The sequence below is a fragment of the Ranitomeya variabilis genome, chromosome 5, assembly GCF_051348905.1.
Source record: "Ranitomeya variabilis isolate aRanVar5 chromosome 5, aRanVar5.hap1, whole genome shotgun sequence".
Taxonomy (NCBI): Eukaryota; Metazoa; Chordata; class Amphibia; order Anura; family Dendrobatidae; genus Ranitomeya; species Ranitomeya variabilis.
This window is the reverse complement of record NC_135236.1, coordinates 69,478,560-69,500,172: the sequence shown is the minus strand read 5'-3', so window position 1 is coordinate 69,500,172 and position 21,613 is coordinate 69,478,560. Positions and strand designations below refer to the sequence as shown.

Sequence of the window (21,613 nt, the reverse complement as noted above, 5' to 3'; positions counted from 1 at the left end):
ACTAGGGGGCGACACGGGACAGTATTTGTCTTTACAGCCCCCCATTATCCAACGTGGCGCTCATAGATTTCGGATGTTTTCTGGCTCCACCAATTCGACTCACTTGCCCCATAAATAACAAATAGAAGCTGCCGATAATAATTGATAATTAGGAATCTGTTTTTATTTCCATGTCAGACGACGGCTGGAGAAAGAAAATCCTCATAAACACATTTATGTACATGGAGCAAAGAGGGGCTCGAAGGAAGGACGGACGGGGTTAAAAGAGCGCGGTACCTCCGAAAGCAAAAATGTCCAAACTGATTGTTGGCGACTGATAAACAGCCCACCCAAAAAACACTGCAACACACAACACCGGGGGGTGATCCTGAGAACCAAAGACTCTGCGGCACCTACCGGAGCAGCCACCAGGGGGCAGAAGAGACGTGGACCCTATTATTAGGAAAAGGCCATAAAGTGATCAGACTGCTGCAAACAAACTAGAAGAGGCGCAGCTCCTCCGAGTTCCGGAAATAAGGCACCAATCGGTTAAAAAAAAGAAGAAAGACGAGCCCCCACAAAGGAGGCGTTCGCGCTATTGCACTTGGATTCACGGCTTTTTCCATGTGTCGTTAGGGTCGGATGCCGAGAGGCTGGTGGGTGACGCAGGCGGCCGCCGCCAGCTCCTTGCAGAACTCCTCCAGGACTACCACGCCTTTACACAGAGTTTCATGGCCCAACCTGCGGGGAGAAATAGTCCAGATTGATGACATATACATGGCCGGCCTTCTATATAGGCGCGGATTTATGAAAAACACTGGGATTGCAGCTAAGCAATAAATAAAGTGCAATACCAGTGACAGCCTGTGGACAAGGGTGGCGCTATTTCAGGGACAACCCCTTTAAGACACTAAAGATTTATTCCGTCCCATCCTTGTCCAAGGCAGAGCGTCACTGAGGGCAATGGAGAGCAGTGCAATCCTAAATGATGGCATACGCCATGGAGGAAGATGATGTACTCACGGCTCGGCAGGAGTTTCCCCCGTCAATTGTCTTCTGACCAGAAGCAGCATCTCCTGGAAATCAGACAGTCGCTGTGATCGCTGAGCGAGGTCCGCGACCACCTACAGGTAAGGACATAGCCAAAAATCAAAGAAAAGGGGCGACCGTCACTGAGGGAACAAGCACAGAACTGATCACGTGGGGGTCTATAATAATGTGGTGCTAGGAACGTTTCCATAGAGGCGGATACAGCGCTGGGGGGGAAAGAAAGGGTCAAATTCTGGTTTTCTTTTACTTTTCTGAATGCATTTTGGTAGAAAAAGAATTTTTGCAATTGGGTTTCCTTAATAATTTTGCACCGTTCGGCTCTTGTTTCCCTGCACATTGCTGGCTGCAGAATGAGTTAACTGAGAACCCGGCAGGGAGCACATTCTGGCAAGGAGTTTGTAACACGGCACGTCGCTCAGCTTTGATGCGATCTGTGCTCGTAAATCAGCTGAGAAGAATTCGGGGGAAAAAGAAAAAAGACCGCTAAATTACGTACAAGCTCACTGAAGGATTCTCAGTTAACTCATTCAATGTTTAGGGAAGCAAAAAGCCTATAAAAGCAGAACACTGCCATATTTCTAAGAAAGCTCAATTGAAATAATACTATATATTTAAGCATATAAATAAATTTACAAAAAAAAAAAAAGATCCAAAGATGTCTTTTCTTAAATTCATGGACCCTTTTTATGTCTTTTCGTCTTTTTTTTTTTTATTTTAAAAAATGTGATAGCAGCTTGTTCCCGGATACTCACCCGTACAAGCGCAGAGAAGAGGGTCCGCGCTCCGGGGGTCAGGGTGATGTACGGATTGAGAAGATATTCCTGGATGTGTGGATGAGGGAAGAGGGCGATGCGGGTGAGCAGGGAGGTGACCTGGAGATTCACTTCATATGGCTGAAAGACAGAAGATTGGCGCAGGGCGGGTTACATTCCTGGTATCGTGACATGAATTTACTCCAAAAAGGGGCTGAAAAAAATAAGGAATGTTTAAAGGGAAAAAAAAGAAAAAAAATATTTGCTTTTAATATATATATATATATATATATATATATATATATATATATATATATATATATATATATATATACACACACATACACAAAAAAAGAGAAGAAAAAAAAGTCAACATTCAAATCACCTCCCTTTTCCCGCAATAAAAATTTGATATATTCTATTCTATATCAGTAAAAGCCGGATTCATCAAAATATAAATTAATTTAATCCCACAAAGCAAAAAATAAAAAAACGCCAGAATTGCTGTTTTGTTTTTTTTTAAATTGCCTGATCTCCACAGAAAAAAAAGCAATGAGTTATTAAAACATTGTATCTAACCCAGAATGGTATAAATAAAAAGATCAGCTTGCCACGCAAATAACAAGCCCTCACATGGCTCCATCAAAAAGTTATGGGTCTCAGACTTATTATTTTTTTATTTTTTTACAAATTTCAGAGTTTTTTCACCACTAAAATAATAATAAAAACCTATATATACACGTTTGGTATGGCCGTAATCGTACTGAAGCAGGGAACCATATTCTCAGATCATGTTTAGTGTATAATGATTGCGGTAAAAAACAAAGCCCAAAAAACAATGGCGGAATTGGGAGTTCACGGCACTTGGAATTTTTCTTTTACAGTTTTTCAAAATATTAAATAGCAAAACGAATGAGGTCTTTAAAAATGATAACTTGTATGAAAAAAAAAAAAAAAAAACTCAACGTATGTCAACAAAAAAATAAAAATTTCTGGAACTTGGAAGTAAAAGGCGGGAAAGAAACCTAAAATTGGACGCAGTAGGAAGGGGATAAATCAGTGTACGGAAAAGCAGCAAAAAAAATCTAATAGGTATAATGCAGTAGTAAAAAATACCGTAAATGTTTTTTTCTGAAATATTGAAGATTATCCTGATAAATGTATTGAATTTTCAACATTTTTTTTTTTTTGGAGACTGACTGATTTTCACTTTCGCCTACGATGTCTGTTGATTAGAAACCTACATATGAAATACACGTAATGGTGGCGTTACCTGGTCCAGGAGACTCCCCAAACGGTCAAGTAGAACCTGAAGGAACAGACCCTCGTAGAATTCGTCCTGTCCTGGGTGACCTGCACTGAGTGGCTGTGGTGATACCGGCCATCCCCAAGATGACGCGTGCTGGCAGCAGCTTCGGTACTGTGGGAGCAACGGAGAGTTACACAAGATCGTGCAGCTGTGAGTGCAGGAAGTCGGCTGATAGACACAGACAGACTTCCCAGAAAGAAGAGACAATTTATTACTACGTTTACTTTTTCCATCTCTGTATACACAGTGCTGAACAAGTGCTTGTTTATACTGATTTGGAAGCACTGACAGTGCTTCCTTCTCTGGACCCAGTGATCACAAAATATCAAGGTGTAGGAAAATAGCAGGTTGTATGCTGAATTTCCCCTGTAAAACTAGGTGCACATAATGTCTTTTACGCCTGGAAACCATCTGAAAAAGTGTTGAAAGAAACGAACATTGTGCACAGCAATACCAAAATGACACTGCTGTGCACATGTTCCATCTTATGTCACATCTTGTAACCACTTCAGGGTTCAGAAAGGAAATGTTCATTCTTTGGGCGGCTTCTCGAAAAAGCCACTCACCACTATGGTGTAAATTGAAGTGAAAAGACTTCAGTAGTGGAACGGCCACAAAAAAACTACAGCAAAGCGGTCAGCGAAGACACGTTAGGAAAACCCAGTGAAACTCGGAGGCTGGAACTGGAGGGTTAATATACTATCCCCAGTTACAGGGGAAATCAGCAAAAAAAAAAAGAAAAAAAGATCAATATGTTACGTTACCCCACCCATACCAAAAAGGTTTTTTCAGACCTTATGGGGGGCACAGTGTGTGGTATAAATAAAATAAAAAAAAAAGTAAAAATAAAATCGAAAAGAAAAGCATAAATAAAACACAAAATTAAAAAAAAGAGGGACAATCACTTTCTAGCCCCCCATTGAAAAAAAGAAAACACATCCACTATATTAAACTAATTGCCACGTTAAGAGGAACACAATTTAAAATGCTTTTATTGGTTCTTTGTGGTCATAAAAAAAGAAAAAAAGAAAAGTTTACATTTTAATATTGGCAAAAGAAAATGTTTAGAAGCCGTTCTTCCTTGCCGAAAACTTGTCAGAAATTATGATACAGTAAAGAGACATCGCACCTGTACAAGAGCGTCCTGCAGGTAAGTGTCAAACCCCGAGTCCGAAGATTTCATCTCCTCCGGAACAAGCGACAGGAAGCTGGAAAATACAAGTGCAAATTCAATGTACCCACCCAGGACCACGGGTCATGTATTGATGGCCACCCAGGACCAAAGGTAATGGACTGATGACCACTCAGGTCCACAGGTCATGTACTGATGCCCACCCAGGACAACGGGTCATGTACTGATGCCCACCCAGGACAACGGGTCATGTACTTATGCCCACCGAGGACCATGGGTCATGAACAGATGCCCACCCAGGACCACGGGTCATGTACTTATGCCCACCCAGGACAACGGGTCATGAACTGATGCCCACCCTACCCTGTCCACCCATCGCCACCCTTCCGCTATCCTCACCTTCTGACGCTTTGCTCCGTTCCTGTAGATCCTGTACCTCCATCTTGGTGTCCACCATGGCTTCTCAGGCCTGTATCTGGAAAGCCATCCATGAAGTAGGGGTCTTCTTCCAGCTCACTATCCATGATCAGAATGACATGGGACGTTATTATTTCATCTACCCAGACAAATGGTTTTCAGTAATGAACACCACCACTCACTCTGTGCTCTCAAAGGCTTCCCCGTCTTGTGCTCGGCTCTCCTCGTGGCCAGCGGACAGGTAGCCCCTTGACTCCAGGTTACGCAGCACCAGGCTGTACATACAGATCTCCTCCGGGAACTGAAGAATGTCCTCGAAGAGTCGCAACGTCGTCAGACTGATCTAAGCAAACGTGAAACCAGAAAATGTCCCATTCAGCCAATGGCGAAACGCGCGCCGCCGCCGCTCACCCGCTGCACCTTCATCCTAGCTTACGATGTGCGGATTGCACAAGTTTCCCACTTTTTAACACTACGTTTCCCAGATAATTCCTTATTAGAAAATGACTTTATAGAACATAAATTGCTAGAGGGGTACGCCCAACGTAAAAATGAATGGCTAGGATATCAGTGGAGGTCCACAAATTGGGGACTCGCACTGATCCTGAGAATTAATGTATGGGGGGGATCTTTCTTTTAAGTCGGACCCCATTCTTGGCGTCTACCGAGCAACCGGAAACAATCACTTCCCAGTGGAAGAGGTGATTGATAAGCAATATACGTGACGTGGAGGAGAGCGCCCCCTGTGTCTCCCAGCACTGATCTGCGGATACACAGCATAGTCATCTGTGTCTGTACAGGCCGGACGGCCGGACGTGGTACCTCGTCGGACAGGTGGTTGCACCTCTGGATGAGCTGGGCCCGCAGATGGGGCGGACTGTCGCTCCTCTTCTCTGGGCCTCTGTCTTCTCCCAGCAGGAATCTGACAAGTCTTTGGGTTAGTGGTGAAGGGTTAAGGCGCTGCAGCATGGCGGAGAGCAGAGCAGTGCTGCGCAGGATGCTGAGCTCTGACCTGGGAAGGAAACGCATCAGTCATGGCAACGCTGCGGTAGTGGCGGACTCGCTATGGGGCCATACATAGACACTCACACATGGAGGAGCTCCTCTTGTAGAATCGCTCGCAGATAATGTTCCGTTATGGAATCCGCCATTGTCGCAGAGATCACCTACGGGTAGAGAACAGTGGTCAGGAATAAGGGGGTGGGCCACTTTTTATTTTATTTTTTTTACTTAAATGCATTAATTGTGGGATAAAAATAATATTTGCAATTGGGTTTGGTTACAAATGCTGCACCGTTTGCCCTCTATAGCCTCTATGGCAGGCTGCAGAATGAGATGACTGAGGATCCATCAGTGAGCGCCTCTCATCTGACTTATGACCACAGCAAAGGTGAAGAGAAACAAAGAGCCGGTAAAAGCCAAATAGTGCAAACCGATTTGGCAAAAATTATTTTTTTTTTAGCCCCAAATTCATGCATTTAAGTGAAAAAACAAAACAAAGATAAGACAACCCCTTTAAGAAAGGGGAATGTGACCAGTTTGTGGAACGAGCTTACCTCATGGGACTCCTTTAAGAGGCAATTACAGTATTCCACCCAGTACAGGAACCTCCTTATGGCCGACGCTTCGGGGGACAGGGCATTGTATTCTTCAGTGCCGACCTCAGTCCTGCAAGCCGAAGGCAGTAGTGTTAGGACCACCTGACTGGCAGACAGGACCACCCAGATTGTGTATGTAGGGGCAGTACTGACCTCCAGTCTGTGCCATCCGTGGCTGTAATGTCACACGGGTGGGTGCCCAGGGGGATCTGGTGGTGCAGCTCGCACAGTCGTTGGACCACCTGCTGGCTCAGGTCACTCTGAGCAATGAGACGTGCCGGACCCTCCTGCTGGGCTGCGCGCAGGACCCCGAGGAGCGCCTCCCTGGCCCGCACTGCCAGCCGGCCTGTCTGTGACTGCAAGACAACAAGTCGTCACATTACAGATGCCACAAAACCGTCCACCCATGACATATCCTCAGTACACGCTGCATTGTCTGCACCCCCAGAAAATGGATCCTTGCCCTCATTTCTCGTTATCTTTCTACCATGTCTTCCTGGAGAACCATTTGGCTTTCTATCCTCAGCACCCAGCCTGCACCCATGGCTGCTCGTATAACCTCCAGCACCCCTCTATGTGACTGCAGACTTGCGAATCCTCACGTCACCTGCACTGCGACGCGCGACAGCAAGTTCTCGACTTGCATTTATGTGGGTCACATGCAGACTAGACGTGCTCAATGTAAGTTAATTGAATAAGGCTGGACACGTCTTGTGAGAATGTTGCCGGAAGTATGCAAACAGTATACTTGCATTCATTTGGGTCACATACTGACTAGACGTGCTCAATGTAAGTGAATTGAGTGAGGCTAGACACGTCTAGTCGGAATGTGGCCAGAAGAAACTGTATACTTCCATTTATGTGGGTGACATGCCGACTAGACGTGCTCAATGTAAGTGAATTGAGTGAGGCTAGACACGTCTAGTCGGAATGTGGCCAGAAGAAACTGTATACTTCCATTTATGTGGGTCACATAACGACTAGAGGTGCTCAATGTAAGTGAATTGAGTGAGGCTAAACACGTCTAGTCGGAATGTGGCTGGAAGAAACTGTATACTTCCATTTATGTGGGTCACATGCCGACTAGAGGTGCTCAATGTAAGTGAATTGAGTGAGGCTAGACATATCTAGTCGCAATGTGGCTGGTAGAAACTGTATACTTCTATTTATGTGGGTCACATACCGACTAGAGGTGCTCAATGTAAGTGAATTGAGTGAGGCTAAACACGTCTAGTCGGAATGTAGCTGGAAGAAACTGTATACTTCCATTTATGTGGGTCACATGCCGACTAGACGTGCTCAATGTACGTGAATTGAGTGAGGCTGGACACGTCTAATTGGAATTTGCAGGAAGAAACTGTATACTTTCATTTATGTGGGTCACATACCGACTAGAGGTGCTCAATGTAAGTGAATTGAGTGAGGCTAGACACGTCTAGTCGGAACGTGGCCAGAAGAAACTGTATACTTCCATTTATGTGGGTCACATACCGACTAGAGGTGCTCAATCTATATGAATTGAGTGAGGCTGGACACGTCTAGTTGGAATATGGCCGGAAGTATGCAAACCATATACTTAAGATCACTAGAGAATCCTCACTGAGCGCAGTGCGAGGATTCACAAGTCTGCAGTCACATAGTGAGACTGCGGACTTGCATCCCAAGGCCGGGCAACCCCTTTAATGAAAAAAACAAACCAAGACAAGTTACTGCACACGTGCACCAAGGCACCTTTGGCATTTTCTCCCGTTTTTAAAATAGTCATAACTTGTATTTTTTACGGTGCTTGTTTTCTGTGGTGTGAGTTGTAGTAGTTACATGCACCGTGTACTTTACTGTATAATGTACTGAAAAATCTGACAAAAAAAAATTCCAAGGTGGGTAAAACAGTAAAAAAAAGCAATTCCTCCATTGTTTTTAGGGTTTTGTTTTTACAGCGCTCGGTGTAAAGTGGATTTTATATTTTATTGCTAAAGAAATTCAGAATTTATAAAATAAAAAATACGGTAGTTTTGTGTCTATTTTCTGAGATTGTGCCTCTTTACTGGTTCCGCGGATGGGGCGGTGCGGGGCTTGCTTTTTACATGGCGAGTTGATGTTTTCAGTGATAATGTTAGGGTATGCGCACAGTTTTGACCGTTTTTCTTTTTGATGTTTACTAGTTTGTTCGCCGATGTCAAATATGTTTATTTATTTTTTTATTTCTTGATGGAGAACCTTGGGGGTGATTTGAGTTTTTAGGTTTTTGTGTTGTTTTTTTTGTATAAACATTTTTTAATTACAACGACGATCTGCTCTGAAGCCCAGCCTGTGGCCGAGATACATAGGTGTACCATGATGCCAATGACAGGGGTCTTCAGAAGACCCCCAGATGCAATGGTGACACATCAGTACCCGCATGTCCATGTGTGGAGCATTACCTGGCACAGGCACAGTCGCAGCAGAGCCTTGAACAGGGACTGCTTAGGCTTCTGTGTGCTGGATCCGGCTGCCCCTTCCTCCCCGTGTGCCGCAGACATGGCCGCCTTCACGTTCTCACTCTGTAACATACAGAATCACAGACCCGATTACTGCGGAGACACATCCAGACCCATACTCCGCTCCATGCATGATAGAAGAGGGAGTCCAGCTCCCAGCACCCCCGATCAGCAGATTCGGTGGGCTATGGCTTTCCAGTAGGCTGCAGTACCAGGCACCGCGGTGTGTACAGCGCCTGGTAAACTATGAAGACGATGGCCCCTCAGTCAGCTCACTGTGGGGGTGCAGGGAGCCCACTCCTCACCATCTGATATTAGTGGCCTATCCTAACGACAGGTCATCAACACCAAACCCCTAGAGGGTCTCCGCAGAGGTAACACTGGGCCTGAGGATACCTCCAAGACGTGGCACAGGAGGGACGGGTCCTTCTCCAGCTTACTGCAGATGGAAATAAGGAATTGCAGCTCTTCCCTATGGGCAGTGACCCCCACAGTATCTCCCCCCAGAGCAATCAGCTTCTGTGAAGAGAAAGAGAACAGTCATATAGGAGCCCCCAAAACCAAGCCGTAAATGGGAGCGCACAGGAATATGGATGGGGACACATCTTTATCAATAAATACAGGTTTTCATTCAGTCCCATTGCCCCCCCATGGATAACATCAGCCCCTCGCCCCCCTCTTGGTGTATAACATCCGGCCCCTTGCCCCAAGTGTACAACATCCGGCCCCTCGCCCCCTCTTGGTGTATACCATCCGACCCCTCGCCCCCCTCTTGGTGTATACCATCCGACCCCTCGCCCCCCTCTTGGTGTATACCATCCGGCCCCTCACCCCCTCTCTTGGTGTGTACCATCCGGCCCCTCGCCCCTCTCTTGGTGTATACCATCTGGCCCCTCACCCCCTCTCTTGGTGTATACCATCCGACCCCTCGCCCCCCTCTTGGTGTATACCATCCGGCCCCTCGCCCCCCTCTTGGTGTATACCATCCGGCCCCTCACCCCCTCTCTTGGTGTATACCATCCGGCCCCTCGCCCCCCTCTTGGTGTATACCATCTGGCCCCTCACCCCCTCTTGGTGTATACCATCCGGCCCCTCGCCCCCCCTCTTGGTGTATACCATCCGGCCCCTCGCCCCCCTCTTGGTGTATACCATCCGGCCCCTCACCCCCTCTCTTGGTGTATACCATCCGGCCCCTCGCCCCCCTCTTGGTGTATACCATCTGGCCCCTCACCCCCTCTTGGTGTATACCATCCGGCCCCTCGCCCCCCCTCTTGGTGTATACCATCCGGCCCCTCGCCCCCCTCTTGGTGTATACCATCCGGCCCCTCGCCCCCCTCTTGGTGTATACCATCTGGCCCCTCACCCCCTCTTGGTGTATACCATCCGGCCCCTCACCCCCTCTCTTGGTGCATACCATCCGGCCCCTCGCCCCCCTCTTGGTGTATACCATCCGGCCCCTCGCCCCCCTCTTGGTGTATACCATCCGGCCCCTCGCCCCCCTCTTGGTGTATAACATCTGGCCCCTCACCCCCTCTTGGTGTATACCATCCGACCCCTCACCCCCCTCTTGGTGTATAACATCTGGCCCCTCACCCCCTCTTGGTGTATACCATCCGACCCCTCACCCCCCCAGAGTATAACATCTGGCCCCCTCTCCGCCGGTGTATAACATCCGGCCCCCCACCATGCCATCTGCCATTACTACCATGTGACAGAACGGCCGGGGATAATGAGCTCCCTGATACCAGCGCAGTCCTGTAATAGGAGCCACTGCTGTAACAAGTGCGCTCATGACATTTCTTCCTCCTAAATCTTCCCCATCAGCTGTGAGTGATATTATTGAGAAGTGGTAGGAACTGCAGCAACTCAGCCACGAAGTGGAGACCATGTTGCAGAGTGGGGGGCCGAGTGCTGAGGGCAGAAAAGTCACCAACGCTCTTCTGACTCCATAACTGCAGAATCCAGACCTCTGGTATTAATACCGACACAAACACTGCTCCCCAGCCGGGAGCTTCTAGGCCGAGCAGCCGCACATCACCAAGCACAATGCCGACCATCGGATTAAGTGGTGTAAAGCCGCCACCACTGGACTCTGGAGGAAATGTGTGATGTGCAGTGACGGATCACACTTCGCTATCTGGCGTCTGATGGACGAGGAGCTTTAACACTGGCTATGAGCCCCAGCAGCTGAATGTCCTACAGCCCAGTACACAACCAGGTAAAACATACTTGCACAGGTCGGTGAACATTAATATAGTGCAGCAGGGGGCGCTGCACCTTGGTCAGGAGGCGACTGAAGAACACAAGAACTTGCTGTCTCATCCCGGGGGGGTACTGCGGGTAAGAAAAAGATAACGCAACGTTACGACAAGCATGTGTCCATGTATTTATATAAGATTACCGCTGTCACCACCGCCGGGAGCCGGGGACATTGTGGCGGATGTGGATCACAGGACCCGAGTGGTGGATCAGATAAAAAAAATGAATAAAAAAAAAAATCAGTGAGTGTGCACATTCCATCACACAGACGCAGAACAAGGACTTCTGGTCCCCGGCATTTTACCCTCCGCAATCAGTAATAACTGGTGTCACGCCCATCAGACGCTGTATATGGAGGAGCCGGCACACTGACGTGTTAGTACCTCGGCCTTGGCCAGGGTGCAGAGCGTCTCCAGGATCTTGTGCTGCAGGAGATACTCCATGCAGGGGCCCGTATGGTTGCCAGGTCCGCTACCGGTTCCATCCTCCGGGTTCTCTCCTTTCCCAGATTCATTTTCCTCATATACAAGGATGTCCAAAAGCTGTCGGAGCCGCCAGGGGATTTCCGTGTTACGTGCTGGACAGGACTCATCTGCAGAGAAAGTGTACACTATGTAATGTGGGTGCTGGGTGTAGTTATCCTGATGAACGCAGCGCAGTCAGAAGCGTAGGACTCTGTGCACACAGGCATCATGCCTTCCGTTATTACATGTATGATCCCGGCGTGAAACGCGACCATCAGAGAGCAACGCAAAGACACGGGACGTGACATACCAGCACAAATTTACTCAAATTGTAAGTGTGCACAGCGTGCGGGAGGGTCCGCAAAGTGCTGCTGATTGGGGGGAATCAGGGTCCGAGACCCCCACTGATCACTGCAAACACTTCTCTGAAGTGCACAGAAAAAAAATAAATAAACTGCTGCAACCACAATAGTAAATGTCCCCCCCCATTGTGAAAGCACAGAGACAGGGCACAGCGTGCGGAGGGGCCGCGCACAGCGTGTGCAGAGGGGCCGCGCACTCACCAGTGGTCTCCAGGTAGTACTGGGTCACACCCTTCCAGTGCTGGATGAAGGACTGCAGCAGATCCTGCGCCGCCTCCCGCTGGAAGACACAAGACAGTGACGTGAACCTGTGCTGCAGATTATATACATTACTCATGCAGGAGGAGATGCTGGGGGTCCGGCCTCTGGTACCCCCCGATCCACTGAATAAAGGGGACACAGCACTGCTCAAATAGCAAAGGTGGTGCCCCTTTAAATGCCAGCTGACCCCACAGATGTACAGTGACCCAACTGTTCACTAGATTCCTGAGCCCCAAGTAAGGAACACTGCACATTACACACTGTGTCTGGCACTGTATATGAGGGCACACTGTGTCTGGCACTGTATATGAGGGCACACACTGTGACTGGCACTGTATATGAGGGCACACACTGTGTCTGGCGCTGTATATGAGGGCACACACTGTGTCTGGCACTGTATATGAGGGCACACACTGTGTCTGGCGCTGTATATGAGGGCACACACTGTGTCTGGCACTGTATATGAGGGCACACACTGTGACTGGCACTGTATATGAGGGCACACACTGTGTCTGGCGCTGTATATGAGGGCACACACTGTGTCTGGCACTGTATATGAGGGCACACACTGTGTCTGGCGCTGTATATGAGGGCACACACTGTGTCTGGCACTGTATATGAGGGCACACACTGTGACTGGCACTGTATATGAGGGCACACACTGTGTCTGGCACTGTATATGAGGGCACACACTGTGTCTGGCACTGTATATGAAGGCACACACTGTGTCTGGCACTGTATATGAGGGCACACACTGTGACTGGCACTGTATATGAGGGCACACACTGTGTCTGGCGCTGTATATGAGGGCACACACTGTGTCTGGCACTGTATATGAGGGCACACACTGTGTCTCGCACTGTATATGAGGGCACACACTGTGTCTCGCACTGTATATGAGGGCACACACTGTGTCTGGCACTGTATATGAGGGCACACACTGTGTCTGGCACTGTATATGAGGGCACACACTGTGACTGGCACTGTATATGAGGGCACACACTTTGACTGGCACTGTATATGAGGGCACACACTGTGACTGGCACTGTATATGAGGGCACACACTGTGTCTGGCACTGTATATGAGGGCACACACTGTGTCTGGCACTGTATATGAGGGCACACACTGTGACTGGCACTGTATGAGGGCACACACTGTCTGGCACTGTATATGAGGGCACACACTGTGTCTGGCACTGTATATGAGGGCACACACTGTGACTGGCACTGTATATGAGGGCACACACTGTGTCTAGCACTGTATATGAGGGCACACTGTGTCTGGCACTGTATATGAGGGCACACACTGTGACTGGCACTGTATATGAGGGCACACACTGTGACTGGCACTGTATATGAGGGCACACACTGTGTCTGGCACTGTATATGAGGGCACACACTGTGTCTGGCACTGTATGAGGGCACACACTGTGTCTGGCACTGTATATGAAGGCACACACTGTGTCTGGCAATGTATATGAGGGCACACTGTGACTGGCACTGTATACGAGGGCACACACTGTGTCTGGCACTGTATATGAGGGCAGGGCACACACTGTGTCTGGCACTGTATATGAGGGCACACACTGTGTCTGGCACTGTATATGAGGGCACACTGTGACTGGCACTGTATATGAGGGCACACACTGTGACTGGCACTGTATATGAGGGCACACACTGTGACTGGCACTGTATATGAGGGCACACACTGTGACTGGCACTGTATATGAGGGCACACACTGTGTCTGGCACTGTATATGAAGGCACACACTGTGTCTGGCAATGTATATGAGGACACACTGTGACTGGCACTGTATATGAGGGCACACACTGTGTCTAGCACTGTATATGAGGGCACACACTGTGTCTGGCACTGTATATGAGGGAGGGGCACACACTGTGTCTGGCACTGTATATGAGGGCACACACTGTGTCTGGCACTGTATATGAGGGCACACACTGTGTCTGGCACTGTATATGAGGGAGGGGCACACACTGTGTCTGGCACTGTATATGAGGGCACACACTGTGTCTGGCACTGTATATGAGGGCGCACACTGTGTCTGGCACTGTATATGAGGGCACACACTGTGTCTAGCACTGTATATGAGGGCACACACTGTGTCTGGCACTGTATATGAGGGAGGGGCACACACTGTGTCTGGCACTGTATATGAGGGCACACACTGTGTCTGGCACTGTATATGAGGGCGCACACTGTGTCTGGCACTGTATATGAGGGCGCACACTGTGTCTGGCACTGTATATGAGGGCACACACTGTGTCTGGCACTGTATATGAGGGCACACACTGTGACTGGCACTGTATATGAGGGCACACACTGTGTCTGGCACTGTATATGAGGGCACACTGTGACTGGCACTGTATATGAGGGCACACTGTGACTGGCACTGTATATGAGGGCACACACTGTATCTGGCACTGTATATGAGGGCACACACTGTGTCTAGCACTGTATATGAGGGCACACACTGTGTCTGGCACTGTATATGAGGGCAGGGCACACACTATGTCTGGCACTGTATATGAGGGAGGGGCACACACTGTGTCTGGCACTGTATATGAGGGCACACACTGTCTGGCACTGTATATGAGGGCGCACACTGTGTCTGGCACTGTATATGAGGGCACACACTGTGTCTGGCACTGTATATGAGGGCACACACTGTGTCTGGCACTGTATATGAGGGCACACACTGTGACTGGCACTGTATATGAGGGCACACACTGTGTCTGGCACTGTATATGAGGGCACACACTGTGTCTGGCACTGTATATGAGGGCACACACTGTGTCTGGCACTGTATATGAGGGCGCACACTGTGTCTGGCACTGTATACGAGGGCACACACTGTGTCTGGCACTGTATACGAGGGCGCACACTGTGTCTGGCACTGTATATGAGGGCGCACACTGTGACTGGCACTGTATATGAGGGCACACACTGTGACTGGCACTGTATATGAGGGCACACACTGTGTCTGGCACTGTATATGAGGGCACACTCTGTGACTGGCACTGTATATGAGGGCACACTCTGTGTCTGGCACTGTATATGAGGGCACACACTGTGTCTGGCACTGTATACGAGGGCACACACTGTGACTGGCACTGTATACGAGGGCGCACACTGACTGGCACTGTATATGAGGGCACACACTGTGTCTGGCACTGTATATGAGGGCACACTGTGACTGGCACTGTATATGAGGGCACACACTGTGTCTCGCACTGTATATGAGGGCACACTCTGTGTCTGGCACTGTATATGAGGGCACACTGTGACTGGCACTGTATATGAGGGCACACACTGTGTCTGGCACTGTATATGAGGGCACACACTGTGACTGGCACTGTATATGAGGGCACACACTGTGTCTGGCACTGTATATGAGGGCACACACTGTGTCTGGCACTGTATATGAGGGCACACACTGTGACTGGCACTGTATATGAGGGCACACACTGTGACTGGCACTGTATATGAGGGCACACACTGTGACTGGCACTGTATATGAGGGCACACACTGTGTCTGGCACTGTATATGAGGGCACACACTGTCTGGCACTGTATATGAGGGCACACACTGACTGGCACTGTATATGAGGGCACACACTGTCTGGCACTGTATATGAGGGCACACACTGTGACTGGCACTGTATATGAGGGCACACACTGTCTAGCACTGTATAAAAGGGCGCACACTGTGACTGGCACTGTATATGAGGGCACACACTGTGTCTGGCACTGTATATGAGGGCACACACTGTGTCTGGCACTGTATATGAGGGAGGGGCACACACTGTGTCTGGCACTGTATATGAGGGCACACACTGTGTCTGGCACTGTATATGAGGGCGCACACTGTGTCTGGCACTGTATATGAGGGCACACACTGTGTCTAGCACTGTATATGAGGGCACACACTGTGTCTGGCACTGTATATGAGGGAGGGGCACACACTGTGTCTGGCACTGTATATGAGGGCACACACTGTGTCTGGCACTGTATATGAGGGCGCACACTGTGTCTGGCACTGTATATGAGGGCGCACACTGTGTCTGGCACTGTATATGAGGGCACACACTGTGTCTGGCACTGTATATGAGGGCACACACTGTGACTGGCACTGTATATGAGGGCACACACTGTGTCTGGCACTGTATATGAGGGCACACTGTGACTGGCACTGTATATGAGGGCACACTGTGACTGGCACTGTATATGAGGGCACACACTGTATCTGGCACTGTATATGAGGGCACACACTGTGTCTAGCACTGTATATGAGGGCACACACTGTGTCTGGCACTGTATATGAGGGCAGGGCACACACTATGTCTGGCACTGTATATGAGGGAGGGGCACACACTGTGTCTGGCACTGTATATGAGGGCACACACTGTCTGGCACTGTATATGAGGGCGCACACTGTGTCTGGCACTGTATATGAGGGCACACACTGTGTCTGGCACTGTATATGAGGGCACACACTGTGTCTGGCACTGTATATGAGGGCACACACTGTGACTGGCACTGTATATGAGGGCACACACTGTGTCTGGCACTGTATATGAGGGCACACACTGTGTCTGGCACTGTATATGAGGGCACACACTGTGTCTGGCACTGTATATGAGGGCGCACACTGTGTCTGGCACTGTATACGAGGGCACACACTGTGTCTGGCACTGTATACGAGGGCGCACACTGTGTCTGGCACTGTATATGAGGGCGCACACTGTGACTGGCACTGTATATGAGGGCACACACTGTGACTGGCACTGTATATGAGGGCACACACTGTGTCTGGCACTGTATATGAGGGCACACTCTGTGACTGGCACTGTATATGAGGGCACACTCTGTGTCTGGCACTGTATATGAGGGCACACACTGTGTCTGGCACTGTATACGAGGGCACACACTGTGACTGGCACTGTATACGAGGGCGCACACTGACTGGCACTGTATATGAGGGCACACACTGTGTCTGGCACTGTATATGAGGGCACACTGTGACTGGCACTGTATATGAGGGCACACACTGTGTCTCGCACTGTATATGAGGGCACACTCTGTGTCTGGCACTGTATATGAGGGCACACTGTGACTGGCACTGTATATGAGGGCACACACTGTGTCTGGCACTGTATATGAGGGCACACACTGTGACTGGCACTGTATATGAGGGCACACACTGTGTCTGGCACTGTATATGAGGGCACACACTGTGTCTGGCACTGTATATGAGGGCACACACTGTGACTGGCACTGTATATGAGGGCACACACTGTGACTGGCACTGTATATGAGGGCACACACTGTGACTGGCACTGTATATGAGAGCACACACTGTGTCTGGCACTGTATATGAGGGCACACACTGTCTGGCACTGTATATGAGGGCACACACTGTGACTGGCACTGTATATGAGGGCACACACTGTGACTGGCACTGTATATGAGGGCACACACTGTGTCTGGCACTGTATATGAGGGCACACGCTGTGACTGGCACTGTATATGAGGGCACACACTGTGACTGGCACTGTATATGAGGGCACACACTGTCTGGCACTGTATATGAGGGCACACACTGTGACTGGCACTGTATATGAGGGCACACACTGTGACTGGCACTGTATATGAGGGCACACACTGTGTCTGGCACTGTATATGAGGGCACACACTGTCTGGCACTGTATATGAGGGCACACACTGTGACTGGCACTGTATATGAGGGCACACACTGTGACTGGCACTGTATATGAGGGCACACACTGTGTCTGGCACTGTATATGAGGGCACACGCTGTGACTGGCACTGTATATGAGGGCACACTGTGACTGGCACTGTATATGAGGGCACACACTGTGTCTGGCACTGTATATGAGGGCACACACTGTGTCTGGCACTGTATATGAGGGCACACACTGTCTAGCACTGTATAAAAGGGCGCACACTGTGACTGGCACTGTATATGAGGGCACACACTGTGACTGGCACTGTATATGAGGGCACACACTGTGACTGGCACTGTATATGAGGGCAGATAACTGCAGACCTCGTCTCCTCGCACGCACAGTGGGAGTTGTAGTTCCCCCCACACTGACACGTAGCAGCCGGCGGACGTCCTGCCGTCACGTGACCTCGCATTACCGAACAGCACCGGAGCTGTGACGTAGCACACAGGACGGGTCACATGTCCGGTCCCGGCGCCGCACTAAGCCTCGGCCTGGATTGTTATTGCCGCCACTCACCGGCTCCACGACCTGTTGCAGGAGAGCCCCGAGCCGCCCCCACATCGTCCTGCGGCCTCACTTATCTCCCGGGCGCCATCACCCCCAGCTGGGCCCCAGTGCTCCCAGTACGGCGGCCATTGCTCCCGGTCAGGCCCAGTCCGGTCACCGGGATTTCCTGGATAGTTCCCCGTCCCTCCCTCTCCTATCTCCGCCCTCAGTCCCGCCCGGTACAGATGATAATGGCCGCCTGCTGGTAGACAGCTTGTTACCATTTACAGGGCATTTTCTTCTGCATCGGGGAAAGTGGGAAAGCTGGGTGCCCCCCGGTGTGTGGTGTGAGAAAGCTGGGTGCCCCCCGGTGTGTGGTGTGAGGAAGCTGGATGCCCACCAGCGTGTGGTGTGAGGAAGCTGGGTGCCCCCCGGTGTGTGGTGTGAGAAAGCTGGGTGCCCCCCGGTGTGTGGTGTGAGAAAGCTGGGTGCCCCCCGGTGTGTGGTGTGAGGAAGCTGGATGCCCACCAGCGTGTGGTGTGAGGAAGCTGGGTGCCCCCCGGTGTGTGGTGTGAGAAAGCTGGGTGCCCCCCGGTGTGTGGTGTGAGAAAGCTGGGTGCCCACCAGCGTGTGGTGTGAGGAAGCTGGGTGCCCACCAGCGTGTGGTGTGAGGAAGCTGGATGCCCACCAGCGTGTGGTGTGAGGAAGCTGGGTGCCCCCCGGTGTGTGGTGTGAGAAAGCTGGATGCCCACCAGCGTGTGGTGTGAGAAAGCTGGGTGCCCATTGGCGTGTGGTCTGAGAAAGCTGGGTGTCCACTAGCATGAGGTCTGAGAAAGCTGGGTGACCCCCGGCGAGCAGTGTGAGATAGCTGGGTGTCCACTGGCATGAGGTCTGAGAAAGCTGGGTGCCCACCGGTGTGCGGTGTGAGAGAGCTGGGTGCCCACCTGTGTGCGGCATGAGAAAGTTGGGTGCCCACTGCTGCGCATGTCTGTGCATCTTATTTATGGCACAATATGGGTGTGGGAAAGTTGGGTGACAGCAGCAATGGAGGAAAATCACAGTGAAATGGCCTTTTTCGTGCACATTGCCCAGTTGCAGATTGTGGGGTCACATTGCAGCATGGCGGATATTGGGGTCACACTGCAGCGGTGCAGGTGATGCCGGCCTGGGAGAAGCTCTGATTTTATGCTGCACATTTCCCAAACTTCTGTGGACACCTACATATCCACCTTCTATTCCACTTTTTTTTTATTTTATTTTTTTATAACTGCAATTTTGTTATTTACACTTGGACAAAAGGAAGTTGGTATTTTATTTATTTTTTTATATTTTGAATATTTTTGATATTTTTCATAGTCCAATTAAAAAATAACACTAGCGCCCTCAACCATAAAGTAGATGAAATACAGAACTTATTGGATGTTTTATTTTGCACACTGCTGTGTACTCTAGTTGGCTACAGCGCATGTGTATCAGTTACTTTATACTTCAGTCACTTTCATCAGGATCAGCGCCACAGACATTTCTTATATTTTATTTTTTATAGTCCGTTCAGGGGACCTTAACCTGCAGTCACCTGGATCCTCATATAATCTTTCAAGTGTTTTTTAAGAGCAAATCAGCTAAAAAAAAAGCCTGAAAAAGAACGTCCCTAAGGATATGTTCATGCAATATTTTTTTTATTTATTTTTTTCATGGATTTGGGCATGGATTCTGCACCAAAGTTCCAAACCAACATAATGCTATAAATCTTGCAAGGAGCTTCCCATTCATTTCGGTATGATAACGCCTATAGGGCATCATGTGATTTCTTTAGTTTGTTTTCTGAGTATGAATGTCGTTCTTTGCAGTAGAAAACAAAACTATTGCTCCGATATTCACTCCCAAAAACAATCGCTAAACGACGTGCTTTATGGCACACTATTGGAACTTACCTCCCAACTTTTGAAGATCAGAAAGCGAGACAGATCATATGATGCGCGTAGTGTGCCGTGGCAAATTTTGGTTATTCCCCCAATCCTCGCCCATTTACCATTTCTTTCTCCCCTGGCAGGAGGAGATGTCAGAGGGGCGCTGGCAGTGAGGGACATTCTGCACGGCGTGGACCCAAATCTGGGACTGTCCGCTGTATCCGGGATGGTTGGAACTAGAGATGAGCGGATGGATTCCCGGGACTGCAGGTCAGATCTGGTGGCTGGACGGGCGGCCGCGGATCTCTAACCTTCCGCTGTCCCCGGTGCGGCTTTTGGTCACCCAGGGCCGGTGAGACGTCATCTGTGCGTCTTTCTCATCTCTAGTTGGAACCTGTGGATTATTTTTTGTTCATTCACAGTCGAAGCCGCCATAACAATCTCCTCTTTATGTAGCGTCACTATGCGACATCCGGCTTTTTTGTGTCTGTGAGGTCGTGTTCACACCTAGCAGAAATACGGTGTTTTTTGTTTTCTGCAGGATCCGCACCAAGCTGCACAATAACAATCTTCTCCCCCTTATTTGATGCGTTTTTAGAACAGATCTGAAGCTGTGTTTTTACTTTGTTTTTATAGTACAGAAAAGCTTTCCTCCTGCAATTAATAAAGTATCTGCAGCTTTTTTTACATGTTCTTTTTTAGGCTCCATATAGAAGACGAGAGGGAAAAAAGCACCAAAACTGCACAGATTAGCAGCGTCTTAAGACCACAGGGGGCGCAGTTCTCATAAAATCACAGCTAGGGGTACTCGCACGCAGGAGACTTGTTGCAGTTAGGTTGTTTCTGCAGCAGGTACCTGGACTGGCTCCAGCTATCTTTTGATTCAAGACTTGTGTATGAATAGGTCGGTCGGTGAAGGAAATATTTCAGCAGGTTTTTGCTATTTAATCTAAGAGTAGAATAATGTAGTAGTCAGAGACCCTGATTCCAGCGATGTGTCACTTGCTCAGCTGCTTGTTCCTGTTTTCAGTACAATCAGTGTTTTATGAGCAGGAGATTATCAGTGCAGGACTAGGCGGCATGTGTCAGGCAGTCCAGCTAATCTATTGCTTTAAGGGGTTATCTGGTCTGAAACAACAAGTCTCCAGTTACTCTGTAACTTCAGACTTGTGAACCCTCACATCGTGCACGGCGCTCTGTGAATATTCCTCAGTGTCAGTGCTGGTAAGGCCGTCATGTAAGCATACGCCCGGCCACAATCCAACTAGTGTCCTTGCTCAATGCCAATGTATTGAGCGAGGCTGGAACCAGTCTAGTATAAATGTGGCAGGGAGTAGGCATTTCACATACGTGTAGTCACGGGATCGCCGTTTCAGAGCTGACATCGG

The 21,613-nt window shown here is 49.3% G+C and overlaps 1 protein-coding gene across 2 annotated transcripts; it reads right to left on the bottom strand.

The window, feature by feature from the left end:
- Positions 1–135: 135 nt before the first annotated feature.
- Positions 136–18,537, bottom strand: FHIP2B (FHF complex subunit HOOK interacting protein 2B). Of its 2 annotated transcripts, none has more exons than XM_077262142.1 (17): positions 18,346–18,537; positions 12,001–12,079; positions 11,357–11,565; positions 10,992–11,048; positions 9,111–9,233; positions 8,658–8,777; positions 6,391–6,593; positions 6,196–6,307; positions 5,729–5,805; positions 5,462–5,651; positions 4,822–4,982; positions 4,622–4,738; positions 4,220–4,298; positions 3,055–3,201; positions 1,782–1,922; positions 1,003–1,103; positions 136–720 (listed from the first exon to the last, which is right to left on the bottom strand). In XM_077262142.1, the coding sequence occupies exons 1-17, from the start codon at positions 18,388–18,390 to the stop codon at positions 612–614; spliced, it is 2,070 nt and encodes a 689-aa protein (XP_077118257.1). In that variant the 5' UTR covers positions 18,391–18,537; the 3' UTR covers positions 136–611. The 2 variants fall into 2 exon arrangements, with proteins under 2 accessions (XP_077118257.1, XP_077118256.1); XM_077262141.1 differs by having other exon boundaries at positions 10,944–11,048; positions 18,346–18,522.
- Between the last annotated feature and the right edge of the window lie 3,076 nt (positions 18,538–21,613).

Coding starts and splice junctions, on each gene's coding strand:
- FHIP2B (XM_077262141.1), bottom strand. CDS start 18,390: ATGTGGGGGCGGCTCGGGGCTCTCCTGCAACAGGTCGTGGAGCCG. Junction 5,806..6,195: donor TCTTAAAGGAGTCCCATGAG/GTAAGCTCGTTC, acceptor CTCTACCCGTAG/GTGATCTCTGCGACAATGGC. Junction 4,739..4,821: donor GAAGCCTTTGAGAGCACAGA/GTGAGTGGTGGT, acceptor GATCATGGATAG/TGAGCTGGAAGAAGACCCCT.